At 58.2% G+C, this 18670-nt stretch overlaps 2 protein-coding genes and 1 long non-coding RNA gene across 4 annotated transcripts in view; 1 reads left to right on the top strand and 2 right to left on the bottom strand.

Moving 5' to 3' along the window:
• Positions 1-2392: 2392 nt before the first annotated feature.
• Positions 2393-4542, bottom strand: LOC149998902 (uncharacterized). The gene is made up of 3 exons (XR_016514022.1): positions 4478-4542; positions 3020-3063; positions 2393-2924 (listed from the first exon to the last, which is right to left on the bottom strand). It is a non-coding gene; the product is annotated as an uncharacterized LOC149998902 (long non-coding RNA).
• A 503-nt stretch (positions 4543-5045) lies between these two features.
• On the top strand, positions 5046-14126 carry ENGASE (endo-beta-N-acetylglucosaminidase). 2 transcript variants are annotated; one of them, XM_090291325.1, is made up of 14 exons: positions 5046-5277; positions 6807-6874; positions 7018-7219; positions 8136-8284; positions 8761-8918; positions 9449-9597; positions 9706-9871; positions 10632-10735; positions 11057-11165; positions 11362-11552; positions 12094-12242; positions 12704-12809; positions 13149-13263; positions 13429-14126. In XM_090291325.1, exons 1-14 carry the CDS (start codon positions 5192-5194, stop codon positions 13846-13848), a joined length of 2172 nt encoding a protein of 723 aa, XP_090147451.1. In that variant the 5' UTR covers positions 5046-5191; the 3' UTR covers positions 13849-14126. The 2 variants fall into 2 exon arrangements, with proteins under 2 accessions (XP_090147451.1, XP_090147450.1); XM_090291324.1 differs by having other exon boundaries at positions 12701-12809.
• A 2407-nt stretch (positions 14127-16533) lies between these two features.
• RBFOX3 (RNA binding fox-1 homolog 3) overlaps positions 16534-18670 on the bottom strand; it is a 305276-nt gene continuing 303139 nt past the window's right edge. The window contains exon 15 of the mRNA XM_090257313.1: positions 16534-17695. Coding sequence (XP_090113439.1) covers positions 17693-17695 — 3 coding nt within the window. The 3' untranslated portion in view covers positions 16534-17692. The remainder of the gene's footprint in view (positions 17696-18670) is intronic.

Raw genomic sequence — 18670 nt, 5'->3', positions numbered from 1 at the left:
TGGGGTAAGAAAAGACATTTTGAAAAAGATAGAAAAATCCTTGTTCTAAGAGAGAGGCTGATGAATTCTGCTGCAGCCAGATTACAGGCTGTTTTGCATGGGTTTGAGAGGAGCTAACGTTATGACTTAATGAAAATGAAAGAGTGGCTTATCAGAACCTGGGGGTCACAGTGAGTCATTCCCAGAGGGAAGTGTCACCCCACAGCTGCCTTCAGAACCCAACAAGATAGGTTTAAAAATAAGTAAACCAAACTGTCCACTTTTGAAACCAGAAACAGAACAGCAAAATATCGTGCTTCCAAAGAAAATAAGGGGAGAGAAAATGAAAGCAGAATGAATGGCACAGGAAACACGCACACACGCACACACAGAGAACAAAATCCACACTGGTATTTTGGAAAGACAAATAAAACAGACAGTCCTTCATCAAAAAAGCATCGAGAAAACAAAGGGACCAGACACAAATAAACAAATCAGAATTACAGGGCAGCATACCCAAGAGATTAGAAAATATGATCAGCGGCAACAGAATACCTCGATCAAATGGACATTCTTCTAGGAAAACATTTATTAGCAAAATTGGCCCAGGAAGAAAGAAAAACATCTGAAGAGGTCAAGAACCAAAGAGGAAGATGAAATATTAAAGATCTACCCTCAACAGGCATCTGGAAGTTTTACAGGTAAAAACAACAACCAAACCAAACCAAACAAACAAACAAACAAACAAAAAAAAAAGAAAGAAAGAAAGAAAGAAAAACAAAGACAACTAAACAATTCTTTGCTAAAAATACAGGCGAACATCTTCATGACCTTAAAGTCAGGACAGCTCTCCTAAGTCAGAGAAAACAACAAAACCAGAAAGAACACTGTTAATAAACTTGACCTTATCAAAACCTGCAACACCTGGACCCCATGAGACCTTGCAAGAGCTCCAAGATGAGCAGCACACGTGTTTGCTCCACCTACGGAGGTAAGAGGTGAAACCCAGAACATATGACACACATGTCAGTAAGAAAAGACAACACAGTAGGACAAAGGTCCCAAAGGACGGTCGCGGAAGAAATAAGCCATTTCTAAGCGGCTGAACAACCCAGTCAGACAGCAGCGAGACATCTCTGCACCCATCAGGTAGGGACAAAGTCTTCAAGTTCAGAAACGTCAGTGTTGGGGAGGTTTCGGGGTAACCATACTTAACTCCGAGCTGGGGAACACATCTGGGGGAGCCCCATTGGATGACAGTAACTGTTAAAACGGAAAATGTGGGTGTGATTTCTGTTAGCAACTCTACTCCTGTTTTTATCTGAAAAAAGAAAAAAAATGTATGTACCCAAGAAGGTTCATACAAAGGTGTCCATTTTAATGTTTAAAAAATAGTGGCAAACAAGTGTTTGCTATTTAAGTGTTCCTGATCGGCAGATGGGTAAGAAGACTGTGATGTGTTAAAATGATAGTGTATTAAATAATAGTAAAAACAAATTAGAGCCATATAAATCAATGTGGTTTGATTTAAAACAATTGCTGGAGTAAAAAGCAAGACACAGAATAATTTGAACAACATGACACTATTTTCATAAACACAAACAATGTTATATACTTTCAGGTACATACATGTGTGTAAATGTATTTTAAAACATCTGGAAGGGCACAGGCCAAACTACTGGAGTTGGAGGGACATTAAGGGGTCTCTGAGGACAGGGGAGGAGGCAAGGAAACCAAGAGAGAGGTGGATAAAACCCTAATTGTATCTGCAGTGCTTTAAATAATTAAAGGAGCCCCGGCTGGTGTGGCTCAGTGGATTGAGCACCAGCCTGAGAGCTGAAAGGTCATTGGTTTAGTTCCCAGTCAGGGCACATGCCTGGGTTGTGGGCCAGGTCCCAGTTGGGGGCACACGAAAGGCAACCTTTCGATGTTTCTCTTGCACATTGGTGTTTCTCTCCCTTTCTCCCTCCCTTCCCCTCTCTCAAAAAAATTACATAAATAAAATATTAAAAAATAATAATTAAAAGGAGAAAATGAATGTAATGTCTGTGCAGTTAAAGTAGTAATACAGGGACCCAGCAAGGGCAGGCATGCTAGGTTTCCCATTTCTCACGGAGGTCTGCTGCTTCTCAGAGGTTGATTGTGGTGGAGGAGTTTGTGTTCACAGGTGGAGGTGCACAGGCAGGTCATGGGAGGTAGTCACTGTGCAGGATGTTTGGGCAGGTGCCTGGTCACAGCCTCAAGCAGGTTAAAGGGGAGTCTGCTGGAGCCCGAGGCCCGCCCAGCATTCTTTCATTCATTAAGCCTTTGCTGAGCACTTAAGAGAATTCCGTAAAAGGAAGCAAACCTTCAAAAGTCTTTGAAGTCACTTCTGCTCACACCCCGGCTAGGCGGAGGCATCTGTGTGAAGGAAGGAAAAGGGAGTGTTGTATCCCAGAAGGAATGCACCAAGAAAGAATACGCTAAGATTTGCCAAGAACGAGAGCAGGCTATTGTTTTGAGAAGATTTTCTAAATTCCTGTATTCATCATAGCAGATTCAGCTACTATAATAAACGCCCAAATAGTATTGGCTCAAGTCAGACAGGTTATCTTCCTTACATTGGCGTCTGGACACACACAGTCCAGGGCTACGGTACGGTGGGACCCAGGCCTCTTCTTTCTTGTTGCTCTGTGAGTCCTCCACATGTGGCTTCCACCGAACAGCCTCAGACGGCTGCTGTGGTTCCGGCGCTCACACCCTCACACCCACCTGACAGCCAGCAGGAAGCAGGGGAGAAAAAGTGGAGGGCATGTCCTGTTTTGCAGGCCACAACCAGAATCACGCACCTCACTTCCATTCTTGCCTAGTGGAGCAGAACTTGCGCCCGTGGCACCGATCAGCTGCTGGGGATGTGGCCTTCATCCGGGCAGCCAGCAGGCAGCTACATCGTAGGGCTTCTCTTCCTAAAGGACAGGCGCAGAAGTGATCTTGGGAACAACTGGTTCCTGCCACACCTTTCCACATACCAACAACCATGCCTTTGGTGATGTCCACTCACCTGGTTCTAGCTCCTGGTCCCAGGTCACTGTGGGAGGCCATAGGCTGGAGGAAGGCAGGGCAGGCAGGTGTGAGCCCAGACCTCCCACGCTGGGCCTCCCTCAGCGGCAGGTGCGGTAGCCGATGACGGCAACCTGAGGCCGCTCTGCCACACCAAGCTGGTGGCACAGTATGGTTGGGCAGGGAGGTCTCCGGGCTCAGCTCTTCTGAGCCAACCTGGCTTCCTGTGCTGGTGGGACACAGCCCAGGACAGCTGAGAGCCCGCCAGATGGTGTCACAGAGGCCCTCATAGCAGGGCAGAAGGTCTGCAGCAAGGTCAGTGTACATTTATAGGGGCATCTGCCAGGTTTAGCAAATACAGGATCCCAGTTCATTTTGCATCTCAGATAAATGAGAAATCATTATCTGGTATAAGCATGTCCCAGATTCCATTTGCTGTTTATCTGGAATTCAGATTTAATTGGGCATCCTCTATTTTACCCGGAAGCCCTACAAGACTAGGGTTTTAGGGGACCTAACCACGTCTCAAAGGGGCCTGGAGCTCCAGTGGGGACTTCCAGGCTCTGATCCCTAGAGAGACCAGCAGCCACAGGGACCTGCTGGTAGACAGCAAACAGGCCAGTGCAGAGGCCAAAGATGTAACTCCTTCCTGCACCGGGGCAGGTGTGCAGGGTGACCTGTGTCCCCTTGCTCTCCCAGACCAGAGGCCAATCTTTGGAGAGGAGCAAAGAAAGGAGGCCCTGGGCTCCGTTTCCCCCACAGAGACTGGGCATTACCCGAGGGCCATTTAAGTATCTCTAAGAACTATGTTTATGATGAAACGTTTATTTATTTATTTTTCCCTCTAAGCTGCAGGTGAACCTTCCATAACACCTGGTCAGATGCAGACCAGATAATGACTCCACATCTTCTGTGCTCACCTGAGCACAGCTGGTGTGAGCTCCGCCACTCTGCTCCCCTTCTCACTGAAAACTTCCTGGGGTTTGCAATCTCTCTCCTCCCTGGGATCCCTGTCTCCTGCTCCTGAGTGACCAGTCCTCCCGGCGGCACGGCCAGGGCCCCTATTCCACAGCCTTAGTCATCTTCCCCGCTCTCAGGGTTTATGGAAGCCTGGGGACCTTGTAAAGTTCGAAGTCCACAGCAATAATAAAGAGGCCCACTCAACTTGGCTTGGGCGGCAGCTGCCGGCCAGTTGGGACACTCCCAGCTGCAGAGAGAGGCGTTGGGGCTGGGTGAGGCTAGAGCCGGCTGACCCGAGATTGGCTCCGTGCCCCGTCCTCCTGGTTGCTCAGGCCCCCTTCTATCACCTTCACTGCGAACTCCTCTGTGCCCAAGACCCTGGGAGAGGCCATCTCTGAGATACCTCCAGGCCTGGGGTGCTTGGGACCCCTGCAGAGCACAGACTGAGGGGTGTAGAAGAATGTGTGCTCCATCAGAAAGCGGTGCATCACACACTCACCGTACATCCTACATCCTTGCTGTTCTGTGAGTCTAGCCTCTCAGTGTCTTTCTCACACGGTGCCAACTGACTTGTCCAGAGGTTCGGGCATCTCCACGACCCCACCCTGTGGAAGAACAAGTTCTGCCTCTAGTTACATAATTGCTTCAATACTCTTGATCTGTAAATGGGTCGATGGTCTTTTGAACAGGTTATAACATGCCTGGTTCTTTTGCTAATGAATAGAATAAAGTCTTTAACACTTGTCCATATTTGTACCTAAAAGAGAATTATGATCTCACCTTTTCTGAAATTGATCTGCGAATAAGGGATGGACGAACTGAGTTCAGATCTAACTTCTACGGCTTGCTAACCTCGTGACTTGCGGGGGAACGCTCATCTCAAAGCGAAAGCTGATGAGGACAGGAGACTTCGCCCGAAAGTCTAGGTACCCCAGGGTCAGACTCCGCGTCCCCGCCCCACGCCCTCAACTCCTCCCCGCCCCCTCGCCGGCCCCGCCCCCTCTCTGGCCCCGCCCCCAGGCTCTCCTCTGGGTACAAAGTCCCGGCCAGGAGGGCACCAGCCCAGAGAGCGCCAGCCGGCAGTCGGCTAGGGCCCAGTCGGAACCGGGCGCTCGCGCCGAGCAGTCCTCATTGGCCCGCGAGCGGCTGCGAGGCGGGCCCGGGGCTGTGATTGGCCGCCGGCAGCGGGCAGCGGTGCGGGCCGGGCTGCGTCATGGAGGCGCCTGGGGCACTGCGCGAGCCTCTGTTGCGGGCGCCCGCGATCCCCGAAGAGCTTCGCGAGCCGCGGCCGCGGAGGAGGTGTGCGGGAGGCGGGGCGGGCAAGCCTGGCGGCCCTGTTCCGTGGCCGGGCCCCGGAGGGCGGGCACGGGGGCGCAGGCGCAGGATCGCGGGCTCCGGACCCACGCCGCGTGTCCTCGGCAGCCCGTCCTCCCCGGGACAGACCGCCCCGCGCAGCAGCTGGCGCCCACAGGGGCTCGGAACCCGGGCGCGACGCCCGCGACCCCAGAGGTAGAGGAGCCCTCGGCGTTCTCCTCTGTGAAACGAGTTGCAATGCCAGCCTCCCCGGCCGTGGACCTGGGCAGAGAGTCCTAGCGTGGCACTTGCAATCGGGGGCGGCCGGCGCCACCACGGCCACTGATGTATCGGTGGCCATGCCGGACAGGAAGGGGTGGCGCCGGGAGCGGGGACTGTGACCTGGATCTCCAGGGAGGAGGACGGTTCAGCAGGTGGAGAATGGGGAGAATGGTGTTCCAGTTTGAGGGACCAGAACGGCCAAAGGCACGAAGGCGTGCAAAGGGATGCCCGTGCCCTTCTGGGCGGGGGCTTCATTCCCTGTTGGGCCATTCGCTTACCTGGCGTGTCAGTTAGGTGCGCAAATGTGGCCGCCTTCTGGGCACAGCACCTGTAGCTTTGTTTTTAAACCCCAAGGAAATGAGCCTGGTAGCTGTTTCAGACTCGTCGCTGGCTGCTGGGCAAGAGAGGGCAGGGGGGTGCTCGGAAATTCAAACGCGTACATTGCGGGCGGGGGCATTTCCACCCACCTCTGTAGTGCTTGGGGCCCTGACCCGACTCCGAAGGTCCCGCTCAGTGTTCGGGCATGGTAGATCCTAAAGAGCGAGCTTTGCCCACAGAAATGGAAAATGGAAGTGGGGTGTTGGGGGATGATACCCTTCCCGTAATGAAGAAGTGGTCTTGGGTGTTGGTAGACTTTGAGAATTTCAACTTTGAAGCCCAGGGCCACTGAGTGGCAGCTTCTCACTGCTGTTCTAAAAAGAATAATAATAATAACTTTTAAAACTGAAAGCTGTTTACTTATCCGGCATTTTCCAACTTAATGTATCAAAGGTGTTCTTTTTGCTATAGCAATCCTCCATGACAACCTTAGGTTGCAGCCCATAACCTCCCCCTGGGGAGTTAGGGTCCCACAAAACATACTTAGGGAAACGTGGACTGTGGGGGAAACTTGTCCCTGCGCTCTTACGCCCTTAAACTTTCTAGTCCTTTGAGTTGTCCTGCTCCTTGGCTATAGCAAAACCTGTGAGGTGTATATCTGTGGTCTCTACACGGTGATGTTTGGGTGGCTGTTTTAGAGGGTAAGGGGTGCATTCCCGGCAAGAGGGGTGGTGGTTACATGTCTGTCCAAGCGGAGGTCGAGCCTGTCGCTGTACTTGGTTAGATGCACATTTCCGTGGTTTGCATTAAAAAAATGTAAGCCTGGGAGTATCTCCCTCTACGTGTCTAGACAGGGCCTGGTCCATTTGCTTTTAAGTGTTCTTTTTCTTTACCCTTTTATTTAGAAAAAAATTAAAAACTCCCTTTTTGCTTAGAATTGAAGAGGATCAAGAGCAAGCTGTCTTCCGTGAAATGGTCAGTTTCACCCCGGATCCTTTGCCCGGTAAGAAGCCGAGGTGCTGAACACCATCTCCGAGCTCCCTCTGGGGGCTTCCGGGCCAGGCTGCCCACTTCCTGTCTCAAGTTCTCTCTCAGTTATTGTTAGAGTGTCATTAATAGCTTTTCACTGCTTCCTCTTCTGACCAGTTAGATACTATGACAAGGACACCACCAGCCCCATCAGCTTTTACTTTTCGTCACTGGAGGAACTCTTGGCGTGGACACCCAACGTGGAGGACGGCTTTAATGTGGCCTTGGTGCCCTCCCAGTGTCGGCAGCCCCCTCTGAGCAGCCAGAGGCCCCGGACCTTGGTCTGCCACGACATGATGGGCGGGTACCTGGATGACAAGTGAGGACACTGGGAGCATATCACCTGCTTTTATTTTTCTGCTTGTTTTCCCTTGGCAGATGGGCTGCAGGGGAGGAACGGAGCTGTGTGTCAGATAAGGCCCTGGGTGGGGAGTCAGGAGACACAAGCAGAGAGCAGCTCAGGCCTCGGTGCTTCAACTGCAAGATAAGGGGGATGGTCAGGGGCAGCCACACCTCAGTCAGCTCTGAGACCATCTGATTCTGCCTGCACCTGAATCTGGTCGGTTGGCAGCAGGACACCCTCTTCAGAGCCTGGCCAGAAACTCGGCTCTTCTCTGGTTTCTTGCTTCTCCTTCCTGACCTGAGCTCTGATTTCATCTTGGCCCCCCAGCTTTTGCCTCGGATGCCGCGAGTTCTCACATGCCCCTCCCACTCCCCCCGCCAGGGGCATTGTCCCCAGGGTTGCTGCCACATCAGCTCACAGATCTCTCATGTCCTGTAAGCAACCTTGGACATAGCCGTTGAGGGGGGAAGGCTTGTATTGGAGCTGGCCACCCCGGTGGAGGCAGAGGTGGCCGATGAGATCGCGGGTGCCTTACGTGCAGGGACGCTGTCCTGGGGGAGCTGCTCACTCTGAACAGAGCAGATTGCCTGGAACTTTTGCACGAGTCCTTCTGCTTCTCTTCCTTCTGCTGTGTTCCTTTGGGCAGCGGGGGTCTGCACGGCCTGGTGGAGACATTTCCCTGAGGACTAACCCTCTTGCTTGATGGCAGGATGGTGGTGCAGCCTGCTTCTGCCCCAGTATCTGCACAGTACCTGGCGCACACAGGCTTCTGGTCGGTGTCGATGGACAGGGCCGAGAAGAGACCTCACTCAGGGTTGTTCTCTCCACCTGGAGGTCGCCATGGCTGTATTCTGCTTCCTGGGTCCTGAAGTGGTCCTGTTTCTCTACCCAGGTTTATTCAGGGCTCCGCGACCCAGAATGCCTACACCTTCTACCACTGGCAGTATATCGACATCTTTGTGTACTTCAGCCACCACATGGTCACCATCCCCCCGGTGGGCTGGACCAACGCTGCCCACAGGCACGGGGTCTGTGTGCTGGGTAAGAGCCAAGGATGCGCCTCCCACTCAGCCCTTAGCACCCTGCCAGGTGACCCAGCCATGACAGGGCTGGGCTTTGCTTCCAGTGAGTAGAGTGCTTTACCTGGGGCCTGCCTTGATAGGTTAGGACAGGTGATGGCAGGCATGTTCTGGGAAGGATAGTACATATCTTTAGCTTTGTGGGCCGTGGGTCGCTGTTGAGCTGCTGATGAGCCAGGCAAGCAGATGACGGCTGCGTTCCAGTGAAGTTGTGCTCATAAAAGCGGGTGGGGGCTGACCCCTGGGCGCAGCAGTGTGTCAAGCCTTCGCCTGCATCCGGTCCTCCACTGGCTTGTTTACCACCCACGCTGGGCCCTGCCCCAGGGTGTCTGACTCACAGAAGCCGCAGGGATGCTGCTGCTGCCGGAGCCACGCTGCCAACGGTGTTGGTCAGAGGGCGAAGCCCACGCCTGACCTCGCGTTTTTCCTGTCCCGCAGGCACTTTCATCACTGAGTGGAAAGAAGGTGGACAGCTCTGCGAAGCCTTCCTGGCCGGGGACGATCGCTCGTACCAGGCGGTGGCGGATCAGCTAGTCCTGATGGCCCAGTTTTTGCGCTTTGATGGCTGGCTGGTCAACATCGAGAACTCTCTGAGTGTGAGCGCAGCCTTTCTCGTGGTGCTGGTCCCGCCCAGCCCCTGCTGCCATGGGGTGTCCCTCCGCCACGTCCTCATCCTCCTCACCCACACCCAGGCCAGCTTCCTGTGACAGCAGCTGGGGCTGCTTCTCGCTTCCCAGTGAGAGCCAGCTCCCTGTCTGCGTTGCTTGGAGACGGGACCTTCCCCAGCGCTGCGTCCAGAAACCTGGCGTGGCTGAGCTCTGCCTCTCTGGCTCCTTCGGGACGACGCCTGTCCCCCTCCTCCCCTGTCCTGCTTGTCTCGGGCTGCACGTGTGGCTTCCTCTTGCTACACTCTCCTTTCTCGTGGCGTTTAATCTTTCCCTGCCCACTGTGTCTCCGTCCTTTCTGCTTCAGAAAGGAAAGTTGGACATCTGGCTGGACCTTGCCTTGGTGGCTTCCACAGCAATGGCATTTTGTGGGATTGGGTGTCCTGTCTGTCCTGCGCCAGGCACTGGTGACAAACACCCCCGGGCCTCACCGAGGGTCTTGTCTTTGTCCCCCTCTGCAGCCGGCCGCCATAGGGAACATGCCCCATTTTCTTCAGTACCTGACTGCTAAGCTGCATGAGCAGGTCCCGGGGGGCTTGGTGCTCTGGTACGACAGTGTGGTGAGCAGCGGGCAGCTCAGGTGGCAGGATGAGCTGAATGAGCACAACCGGTGAGCCCGCAGGACGAGCGGCATCGCCTGCAGGGGGGCCTGGGGTGGAGGCGGGGGCGGCCGAGCCCCTCGTCTCCCAGCCCTCACCCGGCCCGTGCTGCCTCGCAGGGTCTTCTTCGATGCCTGTGACGGCATCTTCACCAACTACAACTGGGGCGAGGAGCACCTGGAGCGCATGCGGGGCCAGGCCGGGCAGCGCCTGGTCGATGTCTATGTGGGAGTAGACGTGTTTGCCCGGGGGAACGTCGTAGGGGGCCGGTTTGACACCAACAAGGTGGGTGGTGGCCCTGAGGCTGGGGCAGGGGCAGGGGCAGCGGCCTGGGCGCCCCCGGAAGGCCTTGTTCACTGCTCACCTTGCACCCGCCTCACCTCAAGGGAAAGGCGGGAAAGGCGGGTGGCAGATAATTCTTCCCAGGGTGGGGAAACTGAGGCCCAGGAAGCATCAGGGACCTGGAGCCAAGCTGTTTCCTAAAGTCCTAACCTCCCGCCATTTCTACGGTCAGATGGTACTTTCCGTAGGGGGGCTAATGCTCGCTTTCACGGGCAGCTCCGGGCAGAGGACTGAGTTGAGACGCCCCCAGTTTTGGAGCTGCTGGAGTAATAACTAGTGAGTTTTTCCAGCAACTTGAGTCATGTCGGCAGCGAGAAGAGACGGGGGTAGGGGGCACCTGCTGTGGGGTAAATAGGGAGTCAGCCTGTCTCCTGGGCTGTCCTGCCCCTTCCTGGATACCACGGGGACAGTCTCACTAATTAATGGAGCTTAAATGATTTAAGTTAATCTAATAACTGAAGGTTCTGTCCAGCCCTCGTGAGTCTGATACCATAATGGGAGGGGTAGTGAGAGAGGCTGGTTACCCTGTGAGCCCCTAACCCTTGCCCACTGGGCCACTCCCCAGTGTAGTGCCCACTTCTGGTCGTCCGTGGCGCTACAGGGGATGAACCTGCAAAGCTGCGTGGGGCGGGGAGGGAGAGGGCACGCCAGCCGCCCCTTGGTGTCCTGGCGTGCCCAGCATCCCCGCCTGCTGTCTCCCTAGTCGCTGGAGCTGATCCGGAAGCACGGGTTCTCGGCGGCCCTGTTTGCGCCTGGCTGGGTGTACGAGTGTTTGGAAAAGACGGATTTCTTCCAGAACCAGGACAGGTGAGTCCTGCCCCACCCGGGAGCTAAGTGTGGGCTGATGGCGGCAAGGGGTCTCAGGCGACTCCTCTGGCTTTTCGAAGTAGCTCAGGCCTTGCTCTGCAGGGGCTGGTTCAGGCAGGATGAGGGGCTCACCCACCTTGGCTGCTTCTGGGAGGGAGATCCCAGAGACCAGACCCTGCCACATGCCCACGGTCCCGGGGCTGTAGTCGCTTTGGGAGGGGTGCGGGAGAGCCCCGCGTCTGTGAGTGAGCTCGGGGGGGAAGAGCGCACCCACCCCGCCCCCCCAGACTCCAGCTGCAGCCTCCACGCGTTTCTCTGCAGGTTCTGGAGTTTGCTGGCTCGTTACCTGCCCACACATAGCATCTGCTCCTTGCCCTTTGTCACTTCCTTCTGCCTGGGCATGGGGACTCGCAGAGCCTGCTATGGCCAGGTGTGTGGGTCACCACGCTGGACGACTGGAGCTGTGGGGCTCCTGACTGTGCCCCGTGGTGGCAAAGCCTTTTCTCCGTGTCTTGGGGCCTCGCCTGGGAGAGGTGGCAGGGGCCTGGGCATCTGTGAGGGGACGGTGGTGGCTCTGCTCTTCCTGTCACGCTGTGCACACCTCCAATCCTGCTTTTTGTTTCCAGGAGGAGGCAGTGGGGCCCTGGTACCACCCTGGCGCCCAGGAAATCCAGCCCTTGTTTGGAGAGCACAGGCTGGAGGGGGACGGGCAGGGCTGGGTGAAGACAAGCGTCTCCCTGGCAGATGCCTGGAATGGGGGCAGCTCCCTGCTCGTCCAGGGTGTGATTCCGCCGGAGGTCGGACACGTGGCTGTGAGGTAGGTACGTGAGCGAGGAGGAGATGGGGGGCAGTCTTCAGCTTCTCCCATTGTCCATGCTGACCCGCTTACCTGGGCCAGTGAGCGCAGGGGCCAGAGGAGGACTGAGGACAGAGCCGAGGCTTGTTTTATTGCACTAAAAAGCACGTAGCACAGTTTACTCTGTGAACCAGTTTTGAGTGTGCAGTATAGTGTGAACTCTGCACACTGGTGTGCAACCAATTTCCAGCACTTCATCTTGCAACCCTGCAACTGTCCCCACTGGAAACACACCCCCCCCTTGGGCCCCGGCCCTGGTATCCACATCCACTTTCTGTTCCTGTGATTTTGACGACTTCAGCTTCCTTGTGTATGTGGGATTCCAGAACTGAGATTTCTCGGCCATGAGGGGATCGGCCATGGGGGAAGGTTGTCCCCAGCATGGGTGGGACCCGAGAGTGTAAACTGCCATGCCCACACGCCATTTCCTAGAGGAAGAATATGGCCGTGCGGCCTGGAGCCCCCTTCTCTGTGACCTTATCACAGGACCTTCCTCCTCCAGGTTATTCTCCCTGCAGGTCCCAGTGCCACCCAAAATCTTCCTGTCCATGGTGTATAAGCTGGAAGGGCCGGCCAATGTCAGCGTAGCTTTGGAGCTCACCACCGCAGATGTGGACAGCTGTCACATCGGTGGCATCTCAGCGTTGAACGGTGAGGGGATGGGCTTGGCTCCTGCCTGTCTCCTAGGCCTCAGCCCCTTCTCGGGACACCTCGGGGAGGCAGGGTCCAGGCAGGCGCCCCGGTGTGCGGGGAGCTGCTGTTGCCAGTGCTGGGCAGTCCCTGTGGTCCAGCTCTGCACAGGGAGGATGACCAGCCTAAACCTCTGGCCCGCGGCCCCTCGGGGACACGGCCTCCTGCTGGCTGTGGCATTGACAGGGAGGACATCCCAGGGGTCAGGGAGAGGCCAGGAGACTGAGGCAGTGGCCCGTCTCCAGCATCCATTTGCATACTTGCCTGTCGTCCACCCTGGTCTCTCCCTGAGGCCTCAGTCTGTCCTGGGAGGCTGTGAGTGCCTGGGGCCACAGGGAGTCTTGCCGGTCCCTGGGCCCTGGGTCCCCTGCTTTCCTGTGGGTTGTTCTCTTTCTCAAGTCCTGTGTCTCCTACCCCAGCAGAAACAACCTCCAGGCACAGCCCCCGACCCCTCCGGGTGCCCCCCACCAAGCTGGTCAGATGGGCCGCCCGCTGTGGCCCCCAGCTCCGCGGGGGCTGGGTCCAGCGGTGAGTCCCTTTCCTTCCTATCAAGTCTCCCACAGGGGAGAGCCACACCGTGGTGGGGACTTGAGGAGGGCAGGGTCCTCTATGGAGAAAACCCAGAACTGGAGGGATGGCGGGGCCCTGGACTGACCGCCGGAACTGTAGGCAGCTCCCAGAAACAAGCCCGGGACACTCCCTGGGAGCGGCCGTGGCCCTGCGGTAGGTCCAGGGTCCCCCACTGACCACAGGGCCCACTTTGGGATGGGCCTGCCTTCCCGCCGTGGCTCCGGACCTCTGAACACCCAGCCCGGGTGGCTCCAAGCTGTGGCAGCCCCATGACCTGCCCGCCCTCCCGCCCCCCAGGTGCTACGAGCTGAGCCTGCGCGGCTGCCTGCTGCAGGACCTCTTCGTCAGCTTCTCTCGGCTTCCGGGCAGCCAGGACGAGGAGAGCTTCGTCTGTCGCCTTGGAGAGATCCAGGTCAGGCGTCCCGAGGACACCTCGTTGGGGTTCGGCTGAGGTGTCTGTCCTGTCTCCCCTGGCTCAGGGAGCGGGGGTGGGCGCGCCGGGGGGTGGGGGCGTGCAGGGCAGCACCTCGGACTTCCGCGGGCTCCCAGCCACGCTGAGCCTTCTCTCTCCTGCCAGGTGGTGGATGCTTACAGCCTGCTGAGCCCTCTGCCCCAGGTGCAGGACATCTCTGTGGCTCGGGTCCACTGGAAGCAGGCGGCCGTGGAGGGGGTGGGCCCCCCGGCTGGGCTGCGGCTCAGCTGTACTCTGCACTGGTCCTACCTCCTGACCCACGTCCGATGCTTCCGGATACACTGTTGCCAAGGGACAGGTGGTGGCCCTCCCGGCAGGGAGCCACTAGGGCCGGAGAAGCCCATGTTCCTGGGCCTGGCTTTTGTCAACCAGTACCGGGTTGTGGACCTGGCCGTGGCAGAGACTGGGCCTGGGCAGGATGGCCGTGTGGAGTTCCTGGTGGAGCCTGTCCCCAGGGAGGGGTTCCTGGTGCCCCAGGCCGAGTGGGGCAGGGCGGCCATGCTCTATTCCACGCCCAGCACGTGAGCAAGCATCAAAGCCGCTCCCGCCGCACGGCAGAGGCTTCTGCGCCGGGGCCGAGATCGTGCAGATGGCCGCAGGAGGCCCCACGTCCCATGGCTTACGGGGCAGGGCCATGGGGGACAGGAAAGCCGAGGAGTCCGTTTGCTGGGTGATGATCCCCCGAGATGCGTGAGCGCCTATTCTTTGTCCACTCCCTCTCTGTCATACGCAGTTCCCGGGGAAAAGTGAAAGGATTTGGGATAATCGAGTCCAGAACATTCCATAAAGAACATGTCCTAATAGGCTTGTGCTGAGAATGGTGACCTTTCATTCCGCAGATGGAACGATTAGAGAGGAGCTGAAACGAGCAGGAGGGCTTCGGAGCAGGTCCCAGGGCCACTTCTGAGGGCGCAGGCTGCTCCCAGAGGCTGGCGGCGGCGGAGGGGGCGGGGCATGTGGTGAGGGTGTGCCTGGAGAGGGCGCCTGGGGGCCGGCCGGCTTCACCTGAGCAGTGGGACCCCAGGGCCGGGCTGGCACAGGGGTGGGTCACCATGGTGCAGACCACCTCCTGTGGTGCTTTCCCAGCTTCCTGTCCCTGGGCTGGGTCTGTTTCTGGAGCGCCCCCATTGGCCCGTGTCCTGCTATGTCTCTGGGGTCGAAGGTATGGGTGGAGCTGGCATGGGGTGGTGTGTGGTCCTGGGCTCCGCCTCTGCGCCATGAATGAGGGTCCTGGCTTGGGGAGCAGGAGGCCCAGGAAGGCAGCCCAGCCCACAGCCTCCCTCTCCCCCTCCCGGGTCAGGGCACCTTAAGCAGGTGTTTGCAGGGTGCAGCCTCCGCACTGTGGCCCGTGCCCCTCTGCTTTCTCCCAGCGCCTGCCGCCTTCCCTCTGAGTGCTGAGGACAGCCCGTGGCTGTGCTTGGGGAGGGAGGCGGTGAGCGGGAGACGACTCCCTCAGCCACAAGGCTCCCCTGCTGACAGCTGGGCCACTGTGGTGGCTCCCAGGGTGGGGCTCGCCCCTCCCACTAATCCTGCTCTTCTCCAGTGCCTGAGAGGGGACAAAGGCCTTGAGTTCCTCGTTCTTGGGGTCTCACCCTAGGCCTCCCAGGGAGTGATGGGGTGGCATCTCCATCCTTATTGTCCTTGACCTCTGCTACAAGATGCAGAGTGGGTGTAGGGGCCAGGATGCTGGGGTCACCTCCCCGCTGCATGGGTCCCAGCTCCCAGTCAGTGGACTTGACTTTGCGCTGTAGTGAGGGGAGAGGCCACCAGGTGGCAGTGCAGTCGCCGCTCGGCCCATTGGCGTTGGAACACGTGCCCGGGAGGCCAGCAAAATCCGCCTTCAGGACAGCGGAGGGGCTTTCGGGGCAATGCTGGCCTCCGCCTCCACCTTCCCTGCCTTCCCAGGTGCCCACGTTCCTCTGCCACAGTATGACACGGGAATCTCAGGTTCCTTGTCTTTCCTAATTGGGAACGTTTACTTTTCATGCCCCACACGTGTGGCCGACCCGCTCAGGAGCTGGGAGGAGGGCCCCGGCGGGACAGGGAGACGCCTGTGGCAGCTCACTTTCCTCGGTCTTGACAGCTTGCTGCAGTGTTTCGAGCCTGTCATTCTGAACCGGGGGCTCCTGGCCTTTGCCCCAAGACGTGGCAGCCGGCAGGCGGGCGCCCAAAGTGGGCAACACAGCTGGAACTTATTTCACGAAGCCTCCCCCCCTCCCCTTTTTTAAAGTGCTGGTTCCCCTGGAAATTTTACGCAGAGGAGGGAACGTTTACAGTGGCAATTATTTTCTCATAGTCTGGTAAGCAAGCAATTAGAAGGGGGCTCGGCAGAGCGTGGCAAGCGGAGGCGCGCAGCCCTGCTCCCCAGGAACGTGGTCCCCAGTACCACCGCCAGTCAAGGCTCGTATGCAGCAAGATTAATATGTCGGCATTTAAGCCCATGCCACGCCGTCCCCCCCGGTGGGTGTATTCGCTCTGAAGTAAATTACCTGACCTTGTGAGAATGGACTCAAGTCTGAGACGGGGCTGGGGCTCACTTGGTGGGTGTCATGGCCTGGCCCTGTCCCAGGCCCAAGGCTTTTTTCAGCTTAGTTTGGAGTCTGCTGCTTCCCCTCCTGGTTCTCCCTCCTCTTCCGGGGCGGTGGGTTGGCGGCCACGCTCTTGCACGCCCGCCTTCCAGGAGTGGGGACTCACAGGGGCTTACCTCGAAGCAGCTCCTCGGGACCGCGGCCTGGCCGTCACACCAGCAGAGCCGGAGCTGAGGGCCAGATCGCCCTCCCCCAGCGCACTGACAGCGGGCCCCGCAGCAGCCCCTCTCCCAGGACGCCCAGCGCCGAGGCCGGGCAGGGCTGCGGGAGCACGGGAGCCCTGCTTCGGCCTGGCCGCGGGCGGCTGCGAGACGGCAGCCTGGAGGAGAGGGATGGAGCGCTAGACTCGCGCTCAGACTCCCCTCAGGCCGCGGGTGCCCTGCACCCTCTGCGCCCCCCGGGGGGCTGCCAAATCAGACAATTGTCCTGGTTTGAAGAAAGAAATCTTTATTAATAATCTTAATAATAATAATACTGTTGATTTGAATGGTCACACCTGGGAAGCATACAGAATGGTAAGAAAGGAAGCCAGGGCCTGGCTGCAGTCCTGGGGCCGGGGTGGGGCGGACGCAGCTGCTGCAAGAAAGGGTCCGGCGGCAGGGGCTCTGGCCAGGGACGGCGGGGGCGGGGGGGGGGGGCGCTGTACACCGGGAGTAGAAAAGGAGACTCGCTTCAGGAGCTGATGCAGAGTATAAAGTGAGGTGTCGTCCTTCACGTCTGAAGTTCCATGAGACGGCAGTGGAGCCATGTTGGGAGCCTGGGTTTTTTCAAATTATTTTTTGCTGCTGTCCCGACTCCAGCTATCTGCCTGGCCAGGGGCTTTTCCCTGTTACCTGCCGTCCGCTGACCGTACCCCCAGGCCTCCCCGCCTGCCCTGCTCTCACTGCTCTGTGACTCCCGACCCCGCAGTGCAGCCAGGTGCTGGCTTGTCCCCGGCTCTCTGCAGGGCAGTGGCAGGGACGGCTTGTCCCAGCAAGTACCATGAGGTCAGCCATCCCTCCCCAGAAAGGGAACCAAAAACAGCCAGTCAGAGAGCAAGTCCTTGGCCTCAAGTCCTTCACCGTCTCATGTTCTCAGGTACAGGAGTCAGTCCTGGTTGGGGAGCCCGGGAGCCCCCCTCCTGGGGAGGGAGGAGTGCCGGGGTGCCCCATAGTTCTGGAGCCACGTCAGCCCTTGGTGTTGGGGTCGAACCCCGGGGCTGCTGGGTGAGCAGTCAGTGGCCTGCAGACGCCTTCCCCGGGTGTGCAGGACATGGGCATCGGTGGCGTGGCATGAGGGGGAGCTGGGGCCCAGAGCGCGACACAGGGTAACTGGGCATGGGGCCGAAGCCAGAGCCCCGGGAATGAAAAGCTGCCCCCCTCCCCGTGCCCGCCCCGGCCCGGCTCTCCCCTCCACTGGCACAGTTGGCAACAAAGGTCAAGTCCTGCTGGCCCGCTCTTCCCTGCGAGGCCTGCGGCCCCTCCTCCGCGGGCCCCACACTGCCTTGGGAGTGGGGGCCAGGAAAGGAAGACTGAATAGAAAACGGAGGCCCCTTCCCCTCTGGATCGCCCCCGCCCGCGGCGGGAGGGGCGCGGCGGCTCTCCGGGGCCGGGCGTGCGTGCTCCTCACTGCGGTTCCCCCAGCACGTGAGACCTGGACGTGGCGGATGCATCTTGGTTTGGTTGGTTTTTGTGTTGCTTGGATCTTAACATCTTTTTTTGTTTTGTTTTTTGTTTTGTGATTTTTTTGTTTGTTTTTTTGTTTTTGCCCTTCGTGGTCCGAGAAGGAGGCGGTGGAAGCTCTCACTACAACAGAAACAGAAAGGGACGTGCAGTTTCACGGAAGCAACTGCAGTCGTGTGGTGGGGACAGGGCCCGCGACCCCGCGGGGCTGCGGGCGGGCGCTAGCGGTGCGCCCTTGGGTCGCAGCGCCGCCCCCCCTCCCGAACCCCCGCAGCTTTTAGGACCCCACATCTCGCGAGAGGATGTATGTCTTCCAGGGCAGAGGGTGGTGGGAATGGAGGAGCCGCAGGGCACCTGGTGGCAGACAGGCTCTGCTGGGAGGGGGGGGTAGGGGCCTGGCTGGCTCTGGCAGGAGGAGGGCAGAGGTCCGGACAGGGTGGAATGAGGCAGCTGAGAAGGTGGCGCTCTGGGCAGTGGGAGGTGTGGGGCTGGCACCCTGAGCAGATCCGCCCACCCCACCAGCAAGGAATCAATGCCCTAGCTGGCAGGAACCCACACCTAGCTGGTTTCGGCCCCCCCGGAAGCCCAGCTCTGGCAGCGGGGCTCCTTGGCCCATGCCACTGTTTCCTGTAATGAAGGTGCTGTGTGCCAGGGCCTGGCCTGCCTGGGTGGGCCCCTCCAGAAGCTCCCTTGGCTGCAGCCCCAGCCAGCATCTCCTCCCAGAGCCCGTCTGCCCCGGGAGCGTGTGAGCTCACGGGGGCAGAGCTAAGCATGGTGCCCCTCTAGATGGACGGACAACACGGAGCGCTGTCCTGCCAGCAAGGCTGGAGGTGGGCATCACCCTACTCCTGACCTGCTCTCCGGCCAGGCCTCTCCTCTGAAACAGACCCTGCTCAAAAGGCATTTCCGAGCTCAGGAAGGGAAGGAGGTGTCATGGCTCCTGTACAAACACCAGGGCCAGGTTGGCTGGGACCCCATCTCAGGGGGGCGGGCAGTGGGCAGTGGGGCACTGCAGGGGGGCACAGTTGTCAGGCCACCAGGCCTCCCAGCAGGGAAATTTCTTCCTTCACTTTGATTTCTTACAACAGAGGCTGGTGT

The sequence above is a fragment of the Furipterus horrens genome, unplaced genomic scaffold (genome assembly GCF_987537825.1).
Source record: "Furipterus horrens unplaced genomic scaffold, mFurHor1.1.pri manual_scaffold_11, whole genome shotgun sequence".
In the NCBI taxonomy this organism is placed as follows: Eukaryota; Metazoa; Chordata; class Mammalia; order Chiroptera; family Furipteridae; genus Furipterus; species Furipterus horrens.
This window is presented reverse-complemented; position numbering and strand designations above follow the sequence as displayed.